The following is a 19,600-nucleotide window of genomic DNA, read 5'->3' on the forward strand; positions in this document are numbered from 1 at the left end:
TGTTTCCATGATCAATTAATTTCCAACGAAAACAGATGTTTAAATGTAAACTTTCTTCTCTTGTGTTTGCAACACAAAAGGTGTAGCGTTGTTACATATGCAACTCAGAAAGATACTTTCTCTACTTTTATTGCCTAAACTTAGAGGAATGCAGAGTAAAGAACATAAACAGTGGAAAAAAAAATAGATATCAAAAAAACATTCGGACATGGGCATGTGAGCAAATACTGTAAGTTTCCCCTAACAGGTTGGCAGAGCACTATTTCTGCCCTAGCACTTTGTTGGCAGAGATTGCCATTTGTGTTGGTGTTTTGGGAGGGCAAGAAAAGGATGAGTTCAAATGTTTTAATTTGATCAAGTCTTCAGAGGTGAAAAGTTAGTGCTCTAATACACCGTTTCAGTATGGAGAAAAAACTTGAATAGAATCATGCACCAAAGGTCATTTAAATTATTTTTAAATTATCATATTAAATGTAGAATTTTAACAACTTTTTATATATCTATACAGATTATTGGGAATATTCTGGAAGTGTGCCAGGATTGGTAAGTGTGTTTTTTTTTCTCCTTGGCTCTGATAGCTAGCTCAAACTCTTTCCATAATGCACAATATTATTTCAGTGATTATATGTCTGTATGTAGACATGACAAATATATGCTCACATATCAGCTTAAAAATGCAGAATTGTATGAGATCCTGTAGGATTTTGCAGGACTGGTTTTGTGATTGCAGGTTTCTGTAGTGCTAAGTGGCCTTGTTGCTGAGTGCTTATTAATATCTACATTGTTAAATTTACAAAATCCTTTGGACTAGGCCTTACTAATTCTTTATATTACATATTATTATTTTATTACTACATATGATTTCTTCTGATTTATAATAAACATGTGCAAAAATTACCTATATTGTTAAGAGTTATTGCCCATTAGAAATTCTAAGTGTAAATGTCTGGCTTTGGGCAGTAATTTCTCATAATAATAAAGGGACCTGGAATTTTTCATGTAATAAAATTCTATTTCATAATAAATAACCTTTCCATTGTCCTTCTTGGTTAGCTTCTCTACCCTTTTCAGCTATTCTTGAAAAAACATTGGTGCCAAATGGCAAGTATAAAAAGGTTGGTGAGCTGTGATCTAGAGAGAAATTTTCACTTTAATTAAAGTCATAATTAATTTAGCCTTCCATGATGCCAATTGTGGTTAACTTTATATTTCAAATGTTTTTTGGGGAAATAGTACAGCTCAGTGGCAGTTCTGTGTGGGTGTGACAAGTAAAGAACAATCAGGTGTACCTTTCTTCTGTGAAAAAGTATTTAAAAGAAACATGAAATGCTAAAGTTTAGATTGTACAATATATGTATAGCCAACATATACTTATTTGTGTAGCTCTTGCTAGTTGCCACCTCAAGTTTAAATGAAAACTAATTGTTTCCATTTTTTTTGGACTAGTTATTTAAACAAAGTGCTGGTGTTGTCTATCTTGCCCAAATGAGAGGTCATTTGTGACATTGACATCAGGAAGCTCAGTGTAGGAGACTGCAAACAATTTTCTTTTCTAATTCAACACAGTGGAACACTTGCAATCAAAACGTGAATCATTTAAAATATTTGGCTGAAATATTTTTCTGTAGCCCAGTGTTTCCCACAATTCCAAACCTGTGGATTGCTCTCCTCTCTCTGCAGCTCATGGAGGTGGAACAGTCTGGCCACACACAGTTTGGTGTTGTGCAGTCTGGCCACACTCAGTTTGCTCCTCCTTGCGACAGTTTCTCTGCCTCCACAGCAGCAGACAGTGGCAGGGCCAGATTAACTTTTTGTGGGCCTGGCGCCAAACATATTTGTGGGCCCCCACTGGGGAAATAAAGCATGTGTTGAGGTCCGCAGACCCAGGGGCCAGTGGGGGGCAATGAGGCGCAGTGCAGGGAGAGTGGCCTCACTCAGCTCAGCACAAGAGCACTGTTTACAAACCCACAACTGCTAGACTCACACTGGCCTGCCCATTCCCGGGGCTGCCTGCGTGCCCCTTCCACACTGCCCCCCTTCTCAGTGCCCTGCCCTTATGCCTAGCACCCTCTCACCCAGAGATCCCTCCTGCTGATCCACCACAACTGCACAGCACCCTGGACACCATACCCCCTGCCCAGCCCCCTGCCCACAGATCCCCTACTGTCCAGCACCCCCTTCACAGTCCCACCATCACAGCTGTATAGCGCCCCATATTCCTGAGGGAATTCTGCATCAAATTCTGTACACAATATTTTAAAATTCTGCAATTTTTTTTTATTTTTTTTTTTTATTTTTTACAATAAATACATGTGGAAGCTCCACCATGGCAGTGAGGAGCACAGGCCACTGAGGTGGGAGAATACCCTGCAGCCTCCTCCGCCCCTCAGGACAGGGACTTGGCAGTGAGGCTGAACTTGATCCTGACATAGCACAAGGGCCATGCCTGCCACAGAAACACCTTGGGGCCCCGCTCCTTTTGCACCAGGCACACCAGATGTGGGCAGGGAGGCTCAGCCCGGCAGCAGGATCCAAGTGCAGAGGGACTTAATGGATAGGGATCCAGATGGGGGTAAAAGGGTTCTGTGTGGGGCAGTCTGGGTGCAGGCAGCTCAGTGGGGAATCTGGATGCACAGAGAGGTTCCAGGTGCAGGGGCAATGGGAGTCTGCACTGGGGACCAAGTGAAAGTGGTTGGAGTTCAGCATAGGGTTGTGTGTGTAGGTGGTTGGGGCTCAGTGGGGAGGGTGTCTGGGGGCTTATTAGGGTGGTACAGATGCAGGGGAGGTGAGGCTTGTCAGGCTGAGGGTTTGATGAGCCTGCTTAACAGGGGAGCCCCAGCTGCTGTCAAGGGGTCCACATGGTGGGGCCCTGCTTCCCCCATCCCATCATAGGTGCTGACTTTTGGTTTTGCCAGTGGGTGCCCCATCCCAGATCCGCACTTTTCGTATTCTACTTATTGATCGTGTGTCTATCATTGGTATCTTAATGTCATCATTTAAATAGTCATGAACTACATAATTACATTATCATGAATTACAGTATGTTAAAATTACAGTCAGCTACAAACTCTCTTTACTAACAGCTCAATTTAAAGTCATTACATTCACTCTGCTTCACACCTGCTTGGGGCTTCTTTGGGAGCTGCAGGCCACTGAGGGCAGTGGAAAGGTGGCAGCTGCAAGGGACAAGCAGTGAAGAGTCTTTCCCCTCTCCCTGCCCCTTCCCCGCTCTCTTGTTTCTTCTTTAAGTCCTTGCTTCCCTTTCTGATTTTTCCCCATTCTTGCTTCCCATCTATGTCCTTTTTCCCATCTCTCCCTCTACTCCCCCTCCTGGTGGCTCGGTCTAATGCCTGGCCCACTCATGCACTCAAAGTGCAGAGGAGGCTCCCACTCCTTGGGGTAGGAAGGGTTGCCTAGTGGTTAAGGGACAGGCCTGAGGGCCAGGTGTTCTGGGTTTGGTTCTCTGCTCTGTCACAGACTCCCTGCTTAGCCTTGGAAAAGTCACTTCACCTCTGTGTGCCCTAGGTCTGACCTGCCAAATGGGACTAATACTGACCCTGCCTCCTAGGCTAAATCCATTCATGGCTGTGTCATGATGCGGGGAAATGAACATACCAAGGTTGGATAGATTTGGGCTGAATTTCTCCACAGCCTGAGAGTGAGAGCCAGCTCCACATAGGGGAGAAATGGGAGAGAGAGGGACTCAGGCCAGCTTCAGGGATTCAGCCCTGCTGCTTCTTCCAGTAGTGCAACTGGGGACTTCTACACCGCATCTCCTGCCTGGGTCAGGTCTCCCCCTCCCACCCCCCAGTGCAGCTCCCACTGGGATCGGGGCTTCTCCTCCCCCTAAACAGCCACTTGATGGCTGCTGTGGCCGGAGTGGAGCCTGAAACCCTACAGGTGGACGCCATGATCGCCACGAGCCCAAAAGGTGCAGGGCGGTTCCCAGTGAGCAGGGACGGGGTTGGGGTGAGAAGATGTGGGGTGGGGGTGGAGCAGGAATTGGGGCTTTGGGGAAGAGGCGGGGGCAGCAGCTGGCCAGAGGATCGGGCAGGCCGGGTCCCCTTCTGACTCTGGGCATGGCACCACTGGCGCCATGGTAAACCTGGTACTGGAGAGTGGTGATTTCTTTTTGTTCCCACCCTTACTCCTATTTTAACTTCTCTGCCCAGTTTTTTGGGCAATAGGGAGCAGTGTTCTCCCACCTCGACATTCCTCTTGCCTGAGTCAGTTAACCTGTTGGGGTATAACCCTTCCTGAACCCCCACTGCAACATCTACCTGGAGGCGCTTCTTTACCTTATAGGCATGGCAGAACAGCCAAGAAATCACCAGGTCAAATCCAAGCATTGCTCTATATAGAGGCAGCTTTTCCACGCTCAGCAAATGGTGAGTTGTGCCCAACCTGTACCTAGCCTTCATCCTTAACTCCGTTAGGTCATGGGGCTCCGAGTCAGACAGGCAGGTGGAGTCTCCTACCCACCAGGGCAGCCACAACTCCAGTGAAACAAAAATGGACTAGGAACCCTAGGACAGAGCAGAGAGAGGCTCCAGAAGCAAGGAGGATCTGGACCACTCAGTTCAAGGAGTAACTCCTAAGGGTCCCCTGCAGTTCAAAGAAGTTAGGTTTGCGGGGCCACCAATTCCCTCCCTCCCTTCAAGTCTTAAAGTGGATCTGAGTGCCCTGGACAAAGCAGAGCTTCTAATCAGTCTCCCTCCCTCCCAAGCCGATCAGGAGGGCTCTGACAACAAATTTCCTACTTGCTAGGGGAATGGGACCCAATGGGCAAGGATTTTGAGACAGACCTCTTGAGAGATCACTAACTGTGAAAGCCCTCATCAAAGCTACAGCAGAGCTTCTGCGCTCCCAAAGTGTGCTAAAAAGCTTTTTTTAAAATGTAGAAGGTTAAACTTCTCGCTCCCCTCCTCTGATGAAGATGAGTTGTCTGGGTCTGATACCTGAACAGGCCACTGAGGATAAGCCTCAGTAAATTCCTCCCTTGAGGCTGCAATACCTCTTCAGTCTTCCTTTGAGCAAGTGATTAAGAATGAGTGGAATAAGCCTGATAATGGCAAGTTTAGGGCAAACAAAAGTGACCTCAGACTCTGTAACATTCAAGAACCAAAGGGCTCTATTGCTGAGACACCGAAGGTTGACGCCACTGTAGCATCCCTCACTAGGGATACGGTTATCCCCTCAGAAGAGGAATCCTACCCTAAGGAAACCACGGATAGAAAGATGGAGTCCACTCTCAAAAAAGAGCTCTGAAGCCACCTCCTCCTCCACCCTCTGAGTCTCCCTGGCAGTTATCTGCTTTGCAGGAGCATCTGTTTCCTGGCTGGAAGATCTCAAAGCCCTTAATGAGAGAGATCATCCTGACTTTGTCTCCACTTTAAAGAAAGTCTCCTCGTAACAGCATTTATAGTTGATACCTCAATAGGAGCAGTGAGGTTCTTAGACCAAGACATGGCTTTCACTGCAATAGCCAGGCATCACCAATGGCTGTATCCCTGGAAGGTAGATACTCGTTCTAAGTAGGTCTGGTGGTTGGCCAGGTTTACAGGCTTCCTCCTTTTTGCTGAAAAGCTGGATAAGGTGCTGGCTGACAATGCAGCAAAATCCAAACTCTCCCCTTTCCCCATTAAGGACCCTCAGAATAGAATATAGACAGTGCTTCAGAGAGAAGCTCTCTTTTTGCTCCTCTTCCTGCAGAGGTACCAGAAAAGGGACAACAGATTCCCCAAGGAAAAACAGTAGAATCAAGATCCAAAGGGAAAGTCAAGAGGGATCTGCCACCCTAATTCTAGGTCATATAGACTTCTGCCTCATGCTGAAGCAAGGCAGGATTTCCCATTTCCTAGAGAAATGGTTTTCATTGACCACAGACAAGTGGGTTAGGGAAATAGTGAGCCAGGGGATATTCCTTCAATCTGAGTCACCACCTCATTCATTTGTTATCCAGTCACCTGTTTCCAGCAACCACTAAAACAGTCTGATCCAGAACAAAATATCTCATCTTCCACATATGGAAGAGAGAGTGAGTGTTCTCTCAGAAGAAAGTTTCTCCGGGTTCTACTCCATCATCTTCATTGTACAGAAGTGCATGAGGGATATCAGGAGGTATTCTCAACCTCAAAGGGCTCAATAAGTAGATGAAGAAAATTAAATTTTGGATGGAGACCTGGACCTCTATTGAGACAGGGATGTCTCGGGTGGACTTCTTCATTTTAGTAGATCTAGCAGATGCATATCTCCATATCCCCATCAGACTGTGCAATCACAGACTTCTGAGACTTTCCTGCAGCAGGAAATATTATCAGTACTGGACATTCTTGTTTGGCCCCACACAGCCTTCAGGTTTTTTTTTGCAGAGAGTTTGGTGATAACAGCCAGACGCAGGTTTCACAGAACTCACCTGTATCCTTTCCTAGATGACAACCTGATCAGAGCTCCATTGCAGTCAGCAGCACACGGGGCCATGTCTCTGACACTGAATCTTCTCCATGCACACAGCTTCATCTTCAGTGCCAAGAAAAGTTCTCTGATTCTATCCAGGAATTTATTTTCTTGTGCCAAAACTGCAGAGCTTATCATACACTATGCCACCAACTGCAAGGGACTGCTGATGTTGTGCATAGGGATCACTTTCATCAACACAATCACCCATCAGAAGTTTTCACACCTTCACACTAAAGAAGTGGGACCACTCCCCAGAGCACATGAAAGATAAAGTATGGGTTACGATACAGATGTGCATCTATCTGTCTGTACCAGTGTGGGCTCAGACATTGGTTTTTTGATCTCATACAAGATTTTATATTTCTTTTGTCTGAGAAAAATAGGTTATTAAAACATTTCAACATGTTCACTGTGTGGTTTGGTTTGATTTCCTTCCCTTGGATTATGTTTCCTGACATGGTAGGTTGCAGCTTGGCATTTCCGCTGTTCTTCCCCTTCCCTCCCCCGCAATATGATGTCATGACATAGTCAGTGTAGGAAAATGTCTTTGGAGATGTTTATGTACTATTATTATCAAATAAAATGTTAGAAGATATGCACAAATACTTCCACCAAAATGTAGGCTTAAACAAATCTAGCGTGCATTCCCCTTTTAACTAACGTGCAGAGTAGGTTTAAGCAACCTTTTCATATTCATATATATAAAAGCCTTGAAAACAGGCAAATGGTTATGTATTTACGAAGTTGTGCTCAAAGCTGTTTAAACATGCCACATGGTGATCTCCCTTTGAAGAAAATTAAGAGCAGGAACGTAAAACTCATATAAAAATTGTAATACTCTGACCTGGAGAAGGTGTATTTCCTCATAAATGAATTTTAAACACATGAAAGTCCAGACGTTAATTCATTCAGTTATTTGAGGTTCAGTTAAATGTGCACCAGAAGATGACGAAGTCTTGTAATGCCATTGTGGTAGCCCCCCTTACTTATTGGAGGTGTCACTGAGTATTTTATTTTTCTTTTGCAATGGCAAGATGTGTTGTTCAAAATTGGAGGACCTGTATATGATACTCCTGAGGGCATTTTGTGTCAAAAAATTAAAAATTCTGTGCACAATATTTTAAAATTTAGCAAGTTTTATTTGTCAATAAATAAATGCAGAGGCTCCAGCATGGCAGTGGGCAGCACAGGCCACTCACTGACTACAAGAAGGTGGGACATCATCTTGCAGCCTCCCCATTCCCCACCCTGGGGACACTAATTCAGTGGTGAGGCTGCACCCAACCCCAACACAGCACAAGGCCTGGGCCTGGCCCAGAAACACCCTGGGACCCTGCCGCTCTGTGCCAGGAGGACCAGGTGTGGGGCAGGCAGGCTCAACCAGACAGGATCCAAGTATGAAGGGGCTTGGTATTAGGGGATCCAGGTGTGGGCTGAAGAGGATTCTGTGTGGGACATTCTGGGTGCAGGAAGCTCAGTCTGGGGTCTAGATGTGGGGGGATCTGGATTCACAGAGGCTTGTTGTGGGGGGGGGGAGACCAGCAGCTCATTCTGGCTCAGGATAGGAGCCACGGGCTGGGGTGACCCCAGCCTTGTGGTTATCTATCTCTCTGTTGGCTGCTCCGGGTTCCTGAAACAAAGTACTTGCGCGGCTAGGTAGTGGTGTGTGACTGCTCTTGCAGCTTCCCTGTCAGAAAATCATTTTTCTGTAGGGAAGCAAAGAAATCTGTCCGGGACATGAATTCTGCACATGCACAGTGGTGCAGAATTCCTCCAGGAGTAATGTGAAAGAAAGTATTTGTATGTAGATTCAACATAAATATTGTACCAATTCAGAAGCTCTCGCACCTTTTTTTCTTTAACAAACACTTTTCTGGAAACTACAGCTTGAAAAAAATTTCTTGAAAGTTCATCTCTCAACTAGAATGTCCTTAATAGCAAAGGGAAATTTAATTGGGCTCCATTAACAACAAACAGTGTCAACTCTGTCATTTTAAATCATTTTGGAGTGTAAAGGCACAGTCTTCTCTCAAAGATCATTCTTGTTTTGTTACTGTATTCCCAGAGTCCTCTCTCTCTCTCTCTAGTTTGACCATGCACTCTCACGTAGGAAGCTCTTTTTTTTCAGCAGATAGAGAACTGTCAATGAGCTAGACGGGGTGGTGCTGAATGGAGGAAGGCAGAAAACAAATGCACCACTGCTCACTTTGTTGGAGTATATAAATATAACCACTATATAAAAGGTTGGAGGTGTGGCTAAAGTATATAGTGATCCTTTGCCTGTTCATGTTCCAGTCTCTCTCTTTCATATCCAACTTTCTGATGCTTTGAGAGGCCCAATGGCATGAAATCAAAGGAGTGTAGGACCAGAAGAGACCTAAGTAGGTCATCTAGTCCAGTCCCCTGCACTCAAGGCAGGACTAAGTAATAACTAGACCATTCCTGACTGGTTTCTGTCTAACCAGTTCTTAAAACTCTCCAGTGATGGAGATTCCATAACTTAATTCTGGATCAGAGGGGGAAGAAAAGTCTTCCTTGATCTACAGCACAATGAAACCACAAAGAAATTTGTTCATTGAATGAATGTAACTTCATATAGAGCTGTGATTGTTGTTTATTTGAAGTAATGCAAACAAATAGTTAAGGGTTATAGAAACCTTTGACATAATTAGAACAGTAGCAATAGTTGGGGGAAATGTTTCTGCAATAAATATCTCTGGTCACTTTATCTTTTTAATCACGTTTATCATTTTGAACTAAAAATGTGTGGGCCAGATTCTCTCCACCTTCTGGCTATATTGTGCCTCTCTAGCAGTACAAAGGAGCTGGAATCTGGGCATATCGAGTCAGCTGCAAACATCCTCTGAGAGCTGGCTCCTACACCACTCCTAGCCTGGGTGTAGAACAGTTCCCAACCTTGGCTCAGGACCCATTTGTAAATGTTTATGGCCTGTCACAACCCCATAATTAGTCTGCAGGTGGAGGTCCCGGGGCAGAGCTGTAACTAGGCATTTTGGTACCCGGGGAAAGCAAGGATGTTTGAGCCCCCTACCAGAGGTGATGCATGAGAGGGGGAGGCACCTGGGGTCAGATGCTCCTCCAGATGTTTTGGTTGCAGCCGCCACAACCCAGACAGACTCAACAGCCTGCTGAGGTGAGTCAGAGGATGTAGGTGGTGTACCCTCCCCTAACTCCGCTGTCTCACGCCAGCTGGCGTCACTCCCCTGAGCCCTGCTGCACTCGCCCTGCTCTGGTTACAGCATACCCTGGGGGTGGTTTCAGTCAGATCCTGTCCCCCTTCAGGGAGAGAGGGGGGGTTGAGTCCTGCCCAGCATTCACCCCACAGGGGCAGCTTCTGCAGTTCTTGTGCTATGGGGCTGGCTGGGCTTGGCTCTCTGCTGTGGGTGTTGCAACCTCTAGGGTTGCTGCACTGCTCAGTTTTGGCCCTGACCCCCAGACTGGACCAAATGTGTGAAAGTAGAGTTGTGACCTGGTTCATGGGATTGCGGTGCCACTTGCTCAAATATGGCCTACCCAGATTCCTTGCATCATGATGACCGGGCCAAACCTGAGTGGTACTGGGACACTAGAGGTTGCAGTGCCTGGAGGAGGGAGGTAAGCCCAGCCAGCGCTGTGCGATAGGAGCTGCCACATGACCCTTTGAAACATTCTGGTGAGAAACACTGGTGTAGAGGGTGTAATGGGAGGGAGCATGGCCAAGCACTGATGAGCTACATCTGTTCTCACTGGATACAGAGCAGCTGGGGAGCTGCTTTAAGCTAAACTGTGCTGAGACAGAGCTAAGCAGAGATTTGGGAAACCATAACTGGCTTCTTGATGCTCTCCTCTGCCAAGGGGACCTTGGATGCAAGAGCATATCTGCCTCTATATCTTTCACTTCTCCACCCTCTCTTGCACCTTCCTTCAACGTCCTAAAATAGCTGCATTCACATTCTTACAATACTTTCAAGAGTAACTACTGAATATAATTTCCTATTTTACTAATTTAAACAGGATTGTAATCATTATATCATACATTATATTAAGCCAGAAATAGTTAGATACAATGTCTGCCTGCTCCTGTGGTGACATCTGGTCAGTAATTCACTTTAATTCTTTCCCCCAGGTGAACGGAAGAGTCCATATGTGGCTGTGTGCTGTATAGTGATGGCCTTCAGCATTCTGTTTGCACAGTAGCAATTGAAGAATGTCAAGAATATCTCGCTATCAAGTTAATGGCTTAACGAACTTTGGGCAGCAAAAAAGATGAAAAGCATATTCTAACCCCTCTATCTCTGTTGCATGTATTAGATGGGCCATACTTTTGGCAAGCGTTTCCTTTTTTTTTTTTTTCTGTCAGTGGACCATGGTGTACAGTTTAACATGTAATTCTGGAATTGAAGACCTATATTTTGATTACGTAATGTTAAGTTAGTAATATTGACGCTGATGTTATAAATTCTGCAAAGGTCATTTATGTGCATTGTATATTGGATTTCAAAGTGGTTATTTTTAAGCCATGCAATTGAAAACAAAGTTAATAAATATACATCAGTTTGAGAGGTCTCTTTCTGTGTGCTTAAAAAGACATCCCTAGAACAGGAAGACGAACTCTGATAGGAGTAAAAAATCCACATCATCATAGAATATGGTTACAGAAATGCATTCACTTCACTATTAATTCATTTAATAAATTCCTGTGTATTTCATGGCCAACACATTTATGTACACTAATCATACTACTACTGGTTTAAAGTACATCTGCAATTTTAATACTTTTTAAAAAAAACTTCTTATACAAATATGCAGTAGTAATCAATGCAGGTCTTATCAAATTTAAAAAGAAACTTTCTGTAATTAAGGGTCGTCATCATTGCAAATCATGTAGCTTTGTATCTAACTACCTGATTAGAATACACAAAATTGGACGTTGTGAGCTCAAACCAGTATGTGTATAAACTGTACATGTGCATTTTTAGAAGTGAAGTTCTCCAAATATTTTCAATACTGTGCCACAAAGGAATTCTAACGGCTGTACAGATGAGTATTTGTTAATGAGCTGTTTAGTACATAAACCCTTTCTGAACTGAAACTTTTATGTAATCTAGCCATTCATTTAACTGTTTGAGCAGCCTTGTAAGTTCCAGTGTTCTAAAGGGTAAGAAGAGCTACTGTCATTAAATTAACTGCTGCATATTAATGCTTGCATTTTGGGTTTATTCCATATTTCTGCAGGCTTTAGTCTTTTTAAAAAACTATCTAGTAACTTATTTTGATAGCATGCCTGAAAGGCGTATTTATACTTAGTGACATTAAAATTTTTGCCAGCATCTGAGAGTTGTCACCATCAGTATTGGCATTTTGAAAAGCTAAGCTGCGTAATCAGAATGAGCAAGGTGGCAATAAAACAAACTGGAAGATGTACAGAAGTTACTGAATTCTTGTTAGAAAAATACCTTTCAGTGGCTATAGATGCCTAAGTTACACTGAATGCAAATTTATCTGTGTCTCAGAGAAGATGTGACTATTTGACACCCGTTAGCTGTTATACAAGCAGGCCATAGGTATAACCAAGCTGATGCTATCATGCAGTTCTGAATGCTTAGATTCATTTTTCTAGCTACAAAATACAAATATAAGTAAGACTGAGTAGTTGCGAATGGGTCACATTTTTGGCTGCCGTTTGCTCTAACCTGTGCCAAGCAATTGGTTTGGTGTGCGACAATCCAAGATCAGAAGATTACAAAGGTGAACTTTGTGACCATTTCACATGCCCTGACCTGTGCTATGTGTGTTTTGTCTCTGGTCCCCAAAATGTGGTCCTATGTTTAAATTTGAGCTCCAAAAATCAGTTTAAGTTATGTGGTTACAGGTTTTCTTTTCCAGAAGATTTTTAGAAACAAATAAAAACCCTTCTGTTGCCTCTGTCACATGTAAATTATGCATCCCAACAATTAAAGAATTATTTGATAAAACAACTACTGCATGTCTCCTTACGTTAAGAGAGTCACGTTTAGTTTGTTGTTTTTACAGAATTCCAAACTTTTTAAAATGATGTTTGATATAACAATGATATTCTTATACAGCCCCACCTCACCTATGGAACTACACATTTAAACATACTAATTCCTAATATTCCCTACTATTCCAGCCACAGTTTTAACCATATGGTGAAGCAATCCAAACAATGTTTTTTTTCATGCTTGGTTATCCAGAAACTTAGCAAACTAATACTGTACTTCAAAAGAGCTCTCTGGAAAAATGTCTTTTTATTTTTCCTTTCAAAACAGTTAACGTTACTGGCCAACAAATTCAGAAATAAAAACTTTCTTGGACTATGTATTGTATTACTTCATTTTAAAATGTTTGATACTTTATGCCTACAAATCTAATGCCTACAAATAGACATGCATCCGATGAAGTGGGTATTCACCCACGAACGCTCATGTTTCAAAACTTCTGTTAATCTATAAGGTGCCACAGGACTCTTCGCTGCTTTTACAGAACCAGACTAACACGGCAACCCCGCTAATACCTACAAATCTAGTTAACATTCTTGCTGTACAAAATACTTCTACATATTAACTATGCCTATATCCATCTGCGAATTCTTAACATTGGTTCCCTCAGTGTTTTATAGAAAGGACCACTGAAATCAGATGTCATTTATGGGACATTGTTCCTATGCTAGCTGCATGTTGGCTGAGCAGTTCTGCTTCTGCAACAAAACCAGAGAAATTGAATTAATGTCTAGCCAGTTGCTAACAACGTACATATTAAGAACCAGTAGGGGATCCACATAGCACAGTCTGTTGTGTTATGCAGTGAACAGTGCCACCTGTTCTTAAGGTTGGCCATTTCTTCTCATTGTAAGGCCTTGTTTCCAGTTTCTTTTAACTTTGCCAGATTTTAACCATTGAGGTCGAAATTTGCTCTAGCAGGCTGATTTTCTGGGGAAAGTTTTTCAGCCAAAACAGTTCAGCTCGCTCATAGAACAAGGATAGCAGAAAATGTTGTTTTACAGTGTTTTTGTTTGTTTGTTTTAAAGAAAATAGACATTTTGGTGAGATGCTTCCTGGTCTGTCCTGTGCTCTGAAGCCCCATCCTTCTCCCATTAGGCGACGTGGGAAAAAGGATCTTGACTCAAATGCAGAGGGGAAAGAGGAGATTTGGGCATGGAGGTGGTGGAGGGAGAGACTTGAGAGTGGCTAGGGAAGTAGACCACAACTGGGAATGAGAGGACTGGGAACAACTGAGACGGGAGATGAGCAGGTGAGGGGTGGAATGTTCTGACAAGCTGGATTTTGGGGGCAGAACAGGGACTAATTGGGCAAAGACACTGATCCACTGACTGAGAGAGAGAACTTCTAGCTGGAGTGTGTGGTGAGTACTGGAGTTAGGAAATGCCTGTTAAGGTTGCCTGTGAACATTTATTTGGATGTCTTGTGCATATGTATTAAATAATACATAATAATTGGAGATATACCAATCTCCTAGAACTGGAAGGGACCTTGAAAGGTCATTGAGTCCAGCCCCCCTGCCTTCACTAGCAGGATCAAGTACTGATTTTTGCCCCAGATCCCTAAGTGGCCCCCTCAAGGGCTGAACTCACAACCCTGGGTTTAGCAGGCCAATGCTCAAACCATTGAGCTATCCCTTTGTGTCCCATCTTTAATTATTGATCACATAACCATTTTTTCCTATAAGACCCCATTCAGTGCACAGGATTTGACCAGCTCTGGCTTCTTACAACTATCTTAAATGAAAGGCGGTGATTTTGCTCAACCCATAACAAAAACATTGTTTACAAGTGACATTAGCACTTCTGAAAAGCCCCAGATTAATGGGCCTGGAGCATGAACCCTAAAGAGACTGGGACTCTTTAGCAGTAGGTCAGATGAAGCACTGAAAATTGTAGTGTTTGCCCTACCAATACACTCCTCCTTTAAACTAGACTAACTGCCTTGTCAGGTAAAAGTGTTTTCTTCAAGCCCATATCATCTTCCGCCGAGCTCTCTCAGGCTCATGAAAGCATTTGTGTCAATATAGGTAAAATGACATTGTCTACTGTGAACAGGATTTAAACCAAATAAATTTCACATAGGCCACCAAAGTGCTCTTAGATGATAACCTACTGTTCATTACTGAGCTAAATTGGCTTAGTAGTTGCCTGTTAAGGGTGAAAGACTATCCCATTACCAAAAAACACTCTTTTCCTTTTAGACTAAAACATTATTTGATAGTAAAGGCTCACATTTCTGAGCCTTTCCTCTCATTCTCTGTCCAATCATGGGATGCAGATGTGAATATTTTCTCCTCATTTTGGAAGATTGAAGGGAGAGGAATGGTGTAAGTTAGGATGCACCAGAGATTCCTGTCAAGAAACTAGTTTTGTTACAGATTTCCAAAGAGAAATTATTGCTTTTTTTAGAAGCTACTTTCTTCTCAGTAGTCTGTTATGCAATGGGATTGCTAACCTCTTATTGTTAATCGTCCCTTATATTTGATGGGTAGGACGATGCATCAGAGAGCTATGTCCAAAGCACTTGTGTGGGACCAAACACCAGAAACAAAATTAAAGTTTACTTTTTTTTAAATGAAAGGCCTAATGCAGCATTCAAATTCTTTGCAATGTTTATTTTAGCAATATGCAAAATGATTTGTGAAGCAGATGGTGGCAGTCACCTCATGCTGGGATGGTCACAAAAGCAAAGAAGAGCCACCAACTCGTCACAACAAACTTTTTTTCAAAAATGACAATACATGTTAAATATGCATGCCAATCTTTCTATTACCACCATATTAGGTGAACAATTGCTGTTGCCACATAGCTATTGAAAGACATGGAGAAACAGTCTATTCCTGACATACACCAGGCTATGCTTTCTATACTTATTACTGATAGAAACCCTGTGGTTGTTGAACTGTGGTGCTTTTAAAAAAGAAAACAATGTTCACTGAAAAGGTCCAGATTAGAAATAACTCGGAAATTGCAAACCAAGGAAAAATATTTTGGTATTTGTTCTAATTGTCTCTGCCAAATGAAGTCTGCTTGAATTGTTTCATCAGGTAATTGGTCTTAAAGTAACTATGTTGGAGAGGCTCTGTGTAGTCAGATGCATTCACATGTTTCCAGTACATACACTGAAAACATTCAGTGGTTCCTAAGCATGCAAAATGTATAGGGGAGAAGGGAAGAGTTAAAGATGTCACACGGTGATAAAGAGTGAGGGGAGTGGAGAGGTTTGGGAGAAAAGGTCAGGAGTTCAGTTTTAGCTGTACTAAGCTGGCAACAAGGCATCCAGGAACTGTCAGAGAAACAAGATGAGATATGTAGGTTTGGATAGACAGAGACAGGTCAGGACTGGAGAGGCAGATGTGTGTGAAATTAGCATGAAGATGGTAAGTGAAGCCAGGATAGCCAATAAGATCACCTACAGAAAGGATGTAGAGAACAAAGGAGTAAGGCCAGGACAGAATCTGTGAGTCAGTGGAGGACGGAAATACGTGGACCCACAGAAGAAAATGCAAAAATGCTGTCTTCCTCTGCAGCATGGGGCACGGGTCACTTGCTGGAGGATTCTCTGCACCTTGAAGTCTTTAAACCACAAGTTGAGGACTTTAGTAGCTCAGACATAGGTCAGGGGTTTGTTACAGGGTAGGTGAGATTCTGTGACCTGCATTCTGCAGGAGGTCAGACTAGAAGATCGTAGTGGTCCCTTCTGACCTTGGAGTCTATGAGAGGCAGGAGAACCATAAGAGGCTGGTTTAATAATACCAAGGGAGGACAAGATTTCAAAGACGGTATGACAGACTGTCAAAAACAGTAGGAAAGTCAGGGAAGATGAGGATGAAAGAGAAGCTCTGAATTTTGGCCACACAACATCTGTGTGAGAAGTTTAGAAGAATGGAGATGATGAAAGCCTGCCATAGGGAATCCGGAGTGAAATTAGAGAAGAGGAACTTAAATCAATGGCTGTAGGTGATGTGTATCTAGATGTGAAGGGACAATGGAAGATGATATGGTAGCTTAGGAGGCAAGTGGGGTCAAGTATGGACTTTTTTTTTTTTTTAAGCAGTGAGTCAGAAGGGAAGAAATAAAAAGGAGGGGCTGAGAGTGGAGATAAGGGAATGGTTGGTCTCACTAGAGTAGATGGAGGAGAAAATAGGAGGAGAGCAGACAAGAATCATCAATATTGGTAAAAATAGGCGCGGAAGGACAGGTGAGGTGGGAGGTCATGTCATGCCTTGTTAACTCTTTGAAAAAGTCAATAAAATACTGTGAGGGGATGGAGGCGTGTGCAGCAGGTGAAGGCCAACGTGACAACTAGCTGACTGAGCTTGGGCATGGTTGTATTCTCTGAAGGTGAGTAGAAAAGTAGCACTATTTGACAAAAACGGTGGTGACAATGAAGGAGATAGGACCACATATATAGTGGAAGATGTTCACCTGGTCATGAGATTAATTCCATTCAGGCAGCAGAATTAAAGCAGTTTTTAGTCACTAGGCAATTTTGTTTGAATTACATCAACCATAGTAAGTCCATTTGTGATTAAATACATATTTAAATTTGGATAAAAGAGCAACATATTGCAATAAGGCAACTTATTTCCTTCATTATTTCTTCGTGGTAAAACTTAGCCCATGGTGTGAGCTTGGTTAAGGATATGAAGCCAAGCTGAGAATCTGCTGACAATTTTGGGCTGGTCTACACTGATAAGTTACACTGGCTTAGCTACCTCTCCCAGGGTTGTGAAAAAATCCATACTCCTGAGAGATGTAATTAAGACATGCCTGTAGGGTTAGGCCCTGCATAAAAGACAGCTGGGGTTAGAGGAGAGATGCAGGTGTCCCAATAGCCCAGTGGCTCAGGCACTCACCTAAGATTTAGGAGACCCAAGTTTAACTCCCTTCTCTTCCCTATTTGGAGCAGGGACTTGAGGCCAGGTCTCCCACATCTAAGCAAGCATCCTAACCATCAGGCTACTTGGTATTCTGGAGTGCGTTTCTATCTGCTTTTTCCACAAGGAAGGGCTCATCTGGCTTAGGCCCCAAACTCCAGGACAAGGTTCATGGCTCAGAGTGTCATGAAGAGGGAAGTGCCTATCTCTAGCATATCCATTTGGCACCTGATACCCAGATCAATGGGAGTTAGATACCGAAGTGCCTTTGTAAATATGGGCCCTAAACTCTGCATTTCACTCCTGACTAACTTAGGTGGGTCCCTGCACTGCTTGCTTCTGAGAATCCCTTTTCTTAGGCATTTTATTTATCTGGGGAACCTTGGCACTGAGAATTCAACTATGTAACAGTGCAACATTTGTGAATCTAGCTCTAAACTCCTAAGCCTCATTGATTTTCATTGGGAGGAGTCAATGGGACTTGGTAATGTAAATCACTTAGGTGCTTTTGACAATTTTACCCTATCAAAGAATATCAGGGTGGGAAGGAACCTCAGGAGGTCATCTAGTCCAACCCCCTGCTCAAAGCAGGGCCAATCCCCAGACAGATATTTACCCCAGTTCCCTAAATGGTCCCCTCAAGGACTGAGCACACAACCCTGTGTTTAGCAGGCCAATGCTCAAACCACTGAGCTATCCCTCCCTCCTTGAATAATACTGTTGCAGAGTTAATTTTTCTCAGATGCTGTGGGTTTTCTTTTTGAAAGAAGTATTGTCTGGGAAGAGAGAAAAATGTTTTTAAGCTGAGTTTGAAATGGAGGATCAAATAGTTAGAGAAATACAGGTAAATTCTTCCAGATTAGCATTTCATGCTGCAAAGGAGAAGGCTCTTCACCACCTATGACAAACCTACGCTCAAGGGAAGAAGAGGAGACAAGTGTAACATGAGCAGAGGGACCAAGGTAGGAAATGTGATGTTGTGGTTGACTCAGATCTGGGTTCAATCATCAACTCTGCCTTAGATCTCTGTGTGATTTTAGGCATTTTGCACATAGCGAAACTGAGGCACAGAGTGGTTATGTAATTCAACCAGTATGTCAGAGGAATTCTGTGACAAATGAGATTGAAACCCAGATTTATTCTTTTACAAGCCCATCACCCTTCTCAACATAATGCAGAAAGGTGAATGTGTCTCAAACTTGGAAGCTGGACTAGACACATGATAATGCTGTTTCTATATTTCAGTTTAAACTCAGTGCTTAGTGGTGCAATACACTTGTGATATTATGCAAAGATTTCATCTCATAGGTAAAATCCTGACAGATGACGTGGAGTTTTTTGGATAAGCAAAAGTCTTTGCGTCCTTCCCCAAATCCAAAACTTACAAATATTAACTTTTGTGCAAAGCTACACTTCAAATTCAAAGTAGTGATTTAGGAAGGTTGTGAAAGAGGAAATTGCAAGAGTCAAGCTGGGAAATGAGTAAGGCATGAATAAAAATTTCATCAGAGACAGGCTCAAGATAAGGATTTAGTCTGACAATGTTCTGGAGAGACTGATAAGCAAATATGCAGACAAGGGAGATGCAGGAGGAAAATGTCAAGTTTGTGACCAAGAATGATACAAGATTTCTGGCCTTGGAATAAAGTTACAGTTCTGTGAATGCACTTACTACATTAACTAGAACGAGTGTGAGCAAATGGAATTATGTTGTAGCCAAGAGGAAACAATTACTCTTATTGTTCGTACTGTAAAGTATTTACTTTTCCAAACTGTTCACAAATTGTGTAAATCCAGGGAGACTGACGTTCTGAGAGGTACAGTACTGTATTTAATTCCAATTACTATTGTACAGTACATTTGTGTCAGATACTTTCTCTAGTATTATGAAAATGGAGATGTTTCATCTTCAGAAATTAAGTCTGAAGGTAATTCAAGACTGAATAATAACACTGGTCAAAAGACTTGATTTGTCAATAGATGGCGATCCATTAGGCTGGCTCTTCAAGGAGGAGGCTATAGAATGGGAAATCCTCTGTGGACATGGACAGCAAGGATGTAACCTGTTGCCACTTCAAGATGTTGTCCTGGCTCATAGAGTGTCCTGGCATGACATGTTTCCTCTATACAGAAGCAACCTGCAGTACTCCTTGTAAAACAAATTACAGCAAAGCCCCTGGAAACTCCACTTGAGTTATGCTTCTGTTGGAGTTTCTGTTCAAAATCTTTTTTTCTAGCA

At 42.9% G+C, this 19,600-nt stretch overlaps 1 protein-coding gene across 2 annotated transcripts in view; it reads left to right on the top strand.

Moving 5' to 3' along the window:
* TMEM167A (transmembrane protein 167A) overlaps positions 1 to 12,797 on the top strand; it is a 29,441-nt gene extending 16,644 nt beyond the window's left edge. For both annotated transcript variants that reach the window (XM_030565730.1, XM_030565729.1), the window contains exons 3-4: positions 509 to 543; positions 10,586 to 12,797. In XM_030565730.1, coding sequence (XP_030421590.1) covers positions 509 to 543; positions 10,586 to 10,656 — 106 coding nt within the window. In that variant the 3' untranslated portion in view covers positions 10,657 to 12,797. The remainder of the gene's footprint in view (positions 1 to 508; positions 544 to 10,585) is intronic.
* Positions 12,798 to 19,600: the final 6,803 nt, after the last annotated feature.

Source organism: Gopherus evgoodei, chromosome 6 (genome assembly GCF_007399415.2).
Source record: "Gopherus evgoodei ecotype Sinaloan lineage chromosome 6, rGopEvg1_v1.p, whole genome shotgun sequence".
In the NCBI taxonomy this organism is placed as follows: domain Eukaryota; kingdom Metazoa; phylum Chordata; order Testudines; family Testudinidae; genus Gopherus; species Gopherus evgoodei.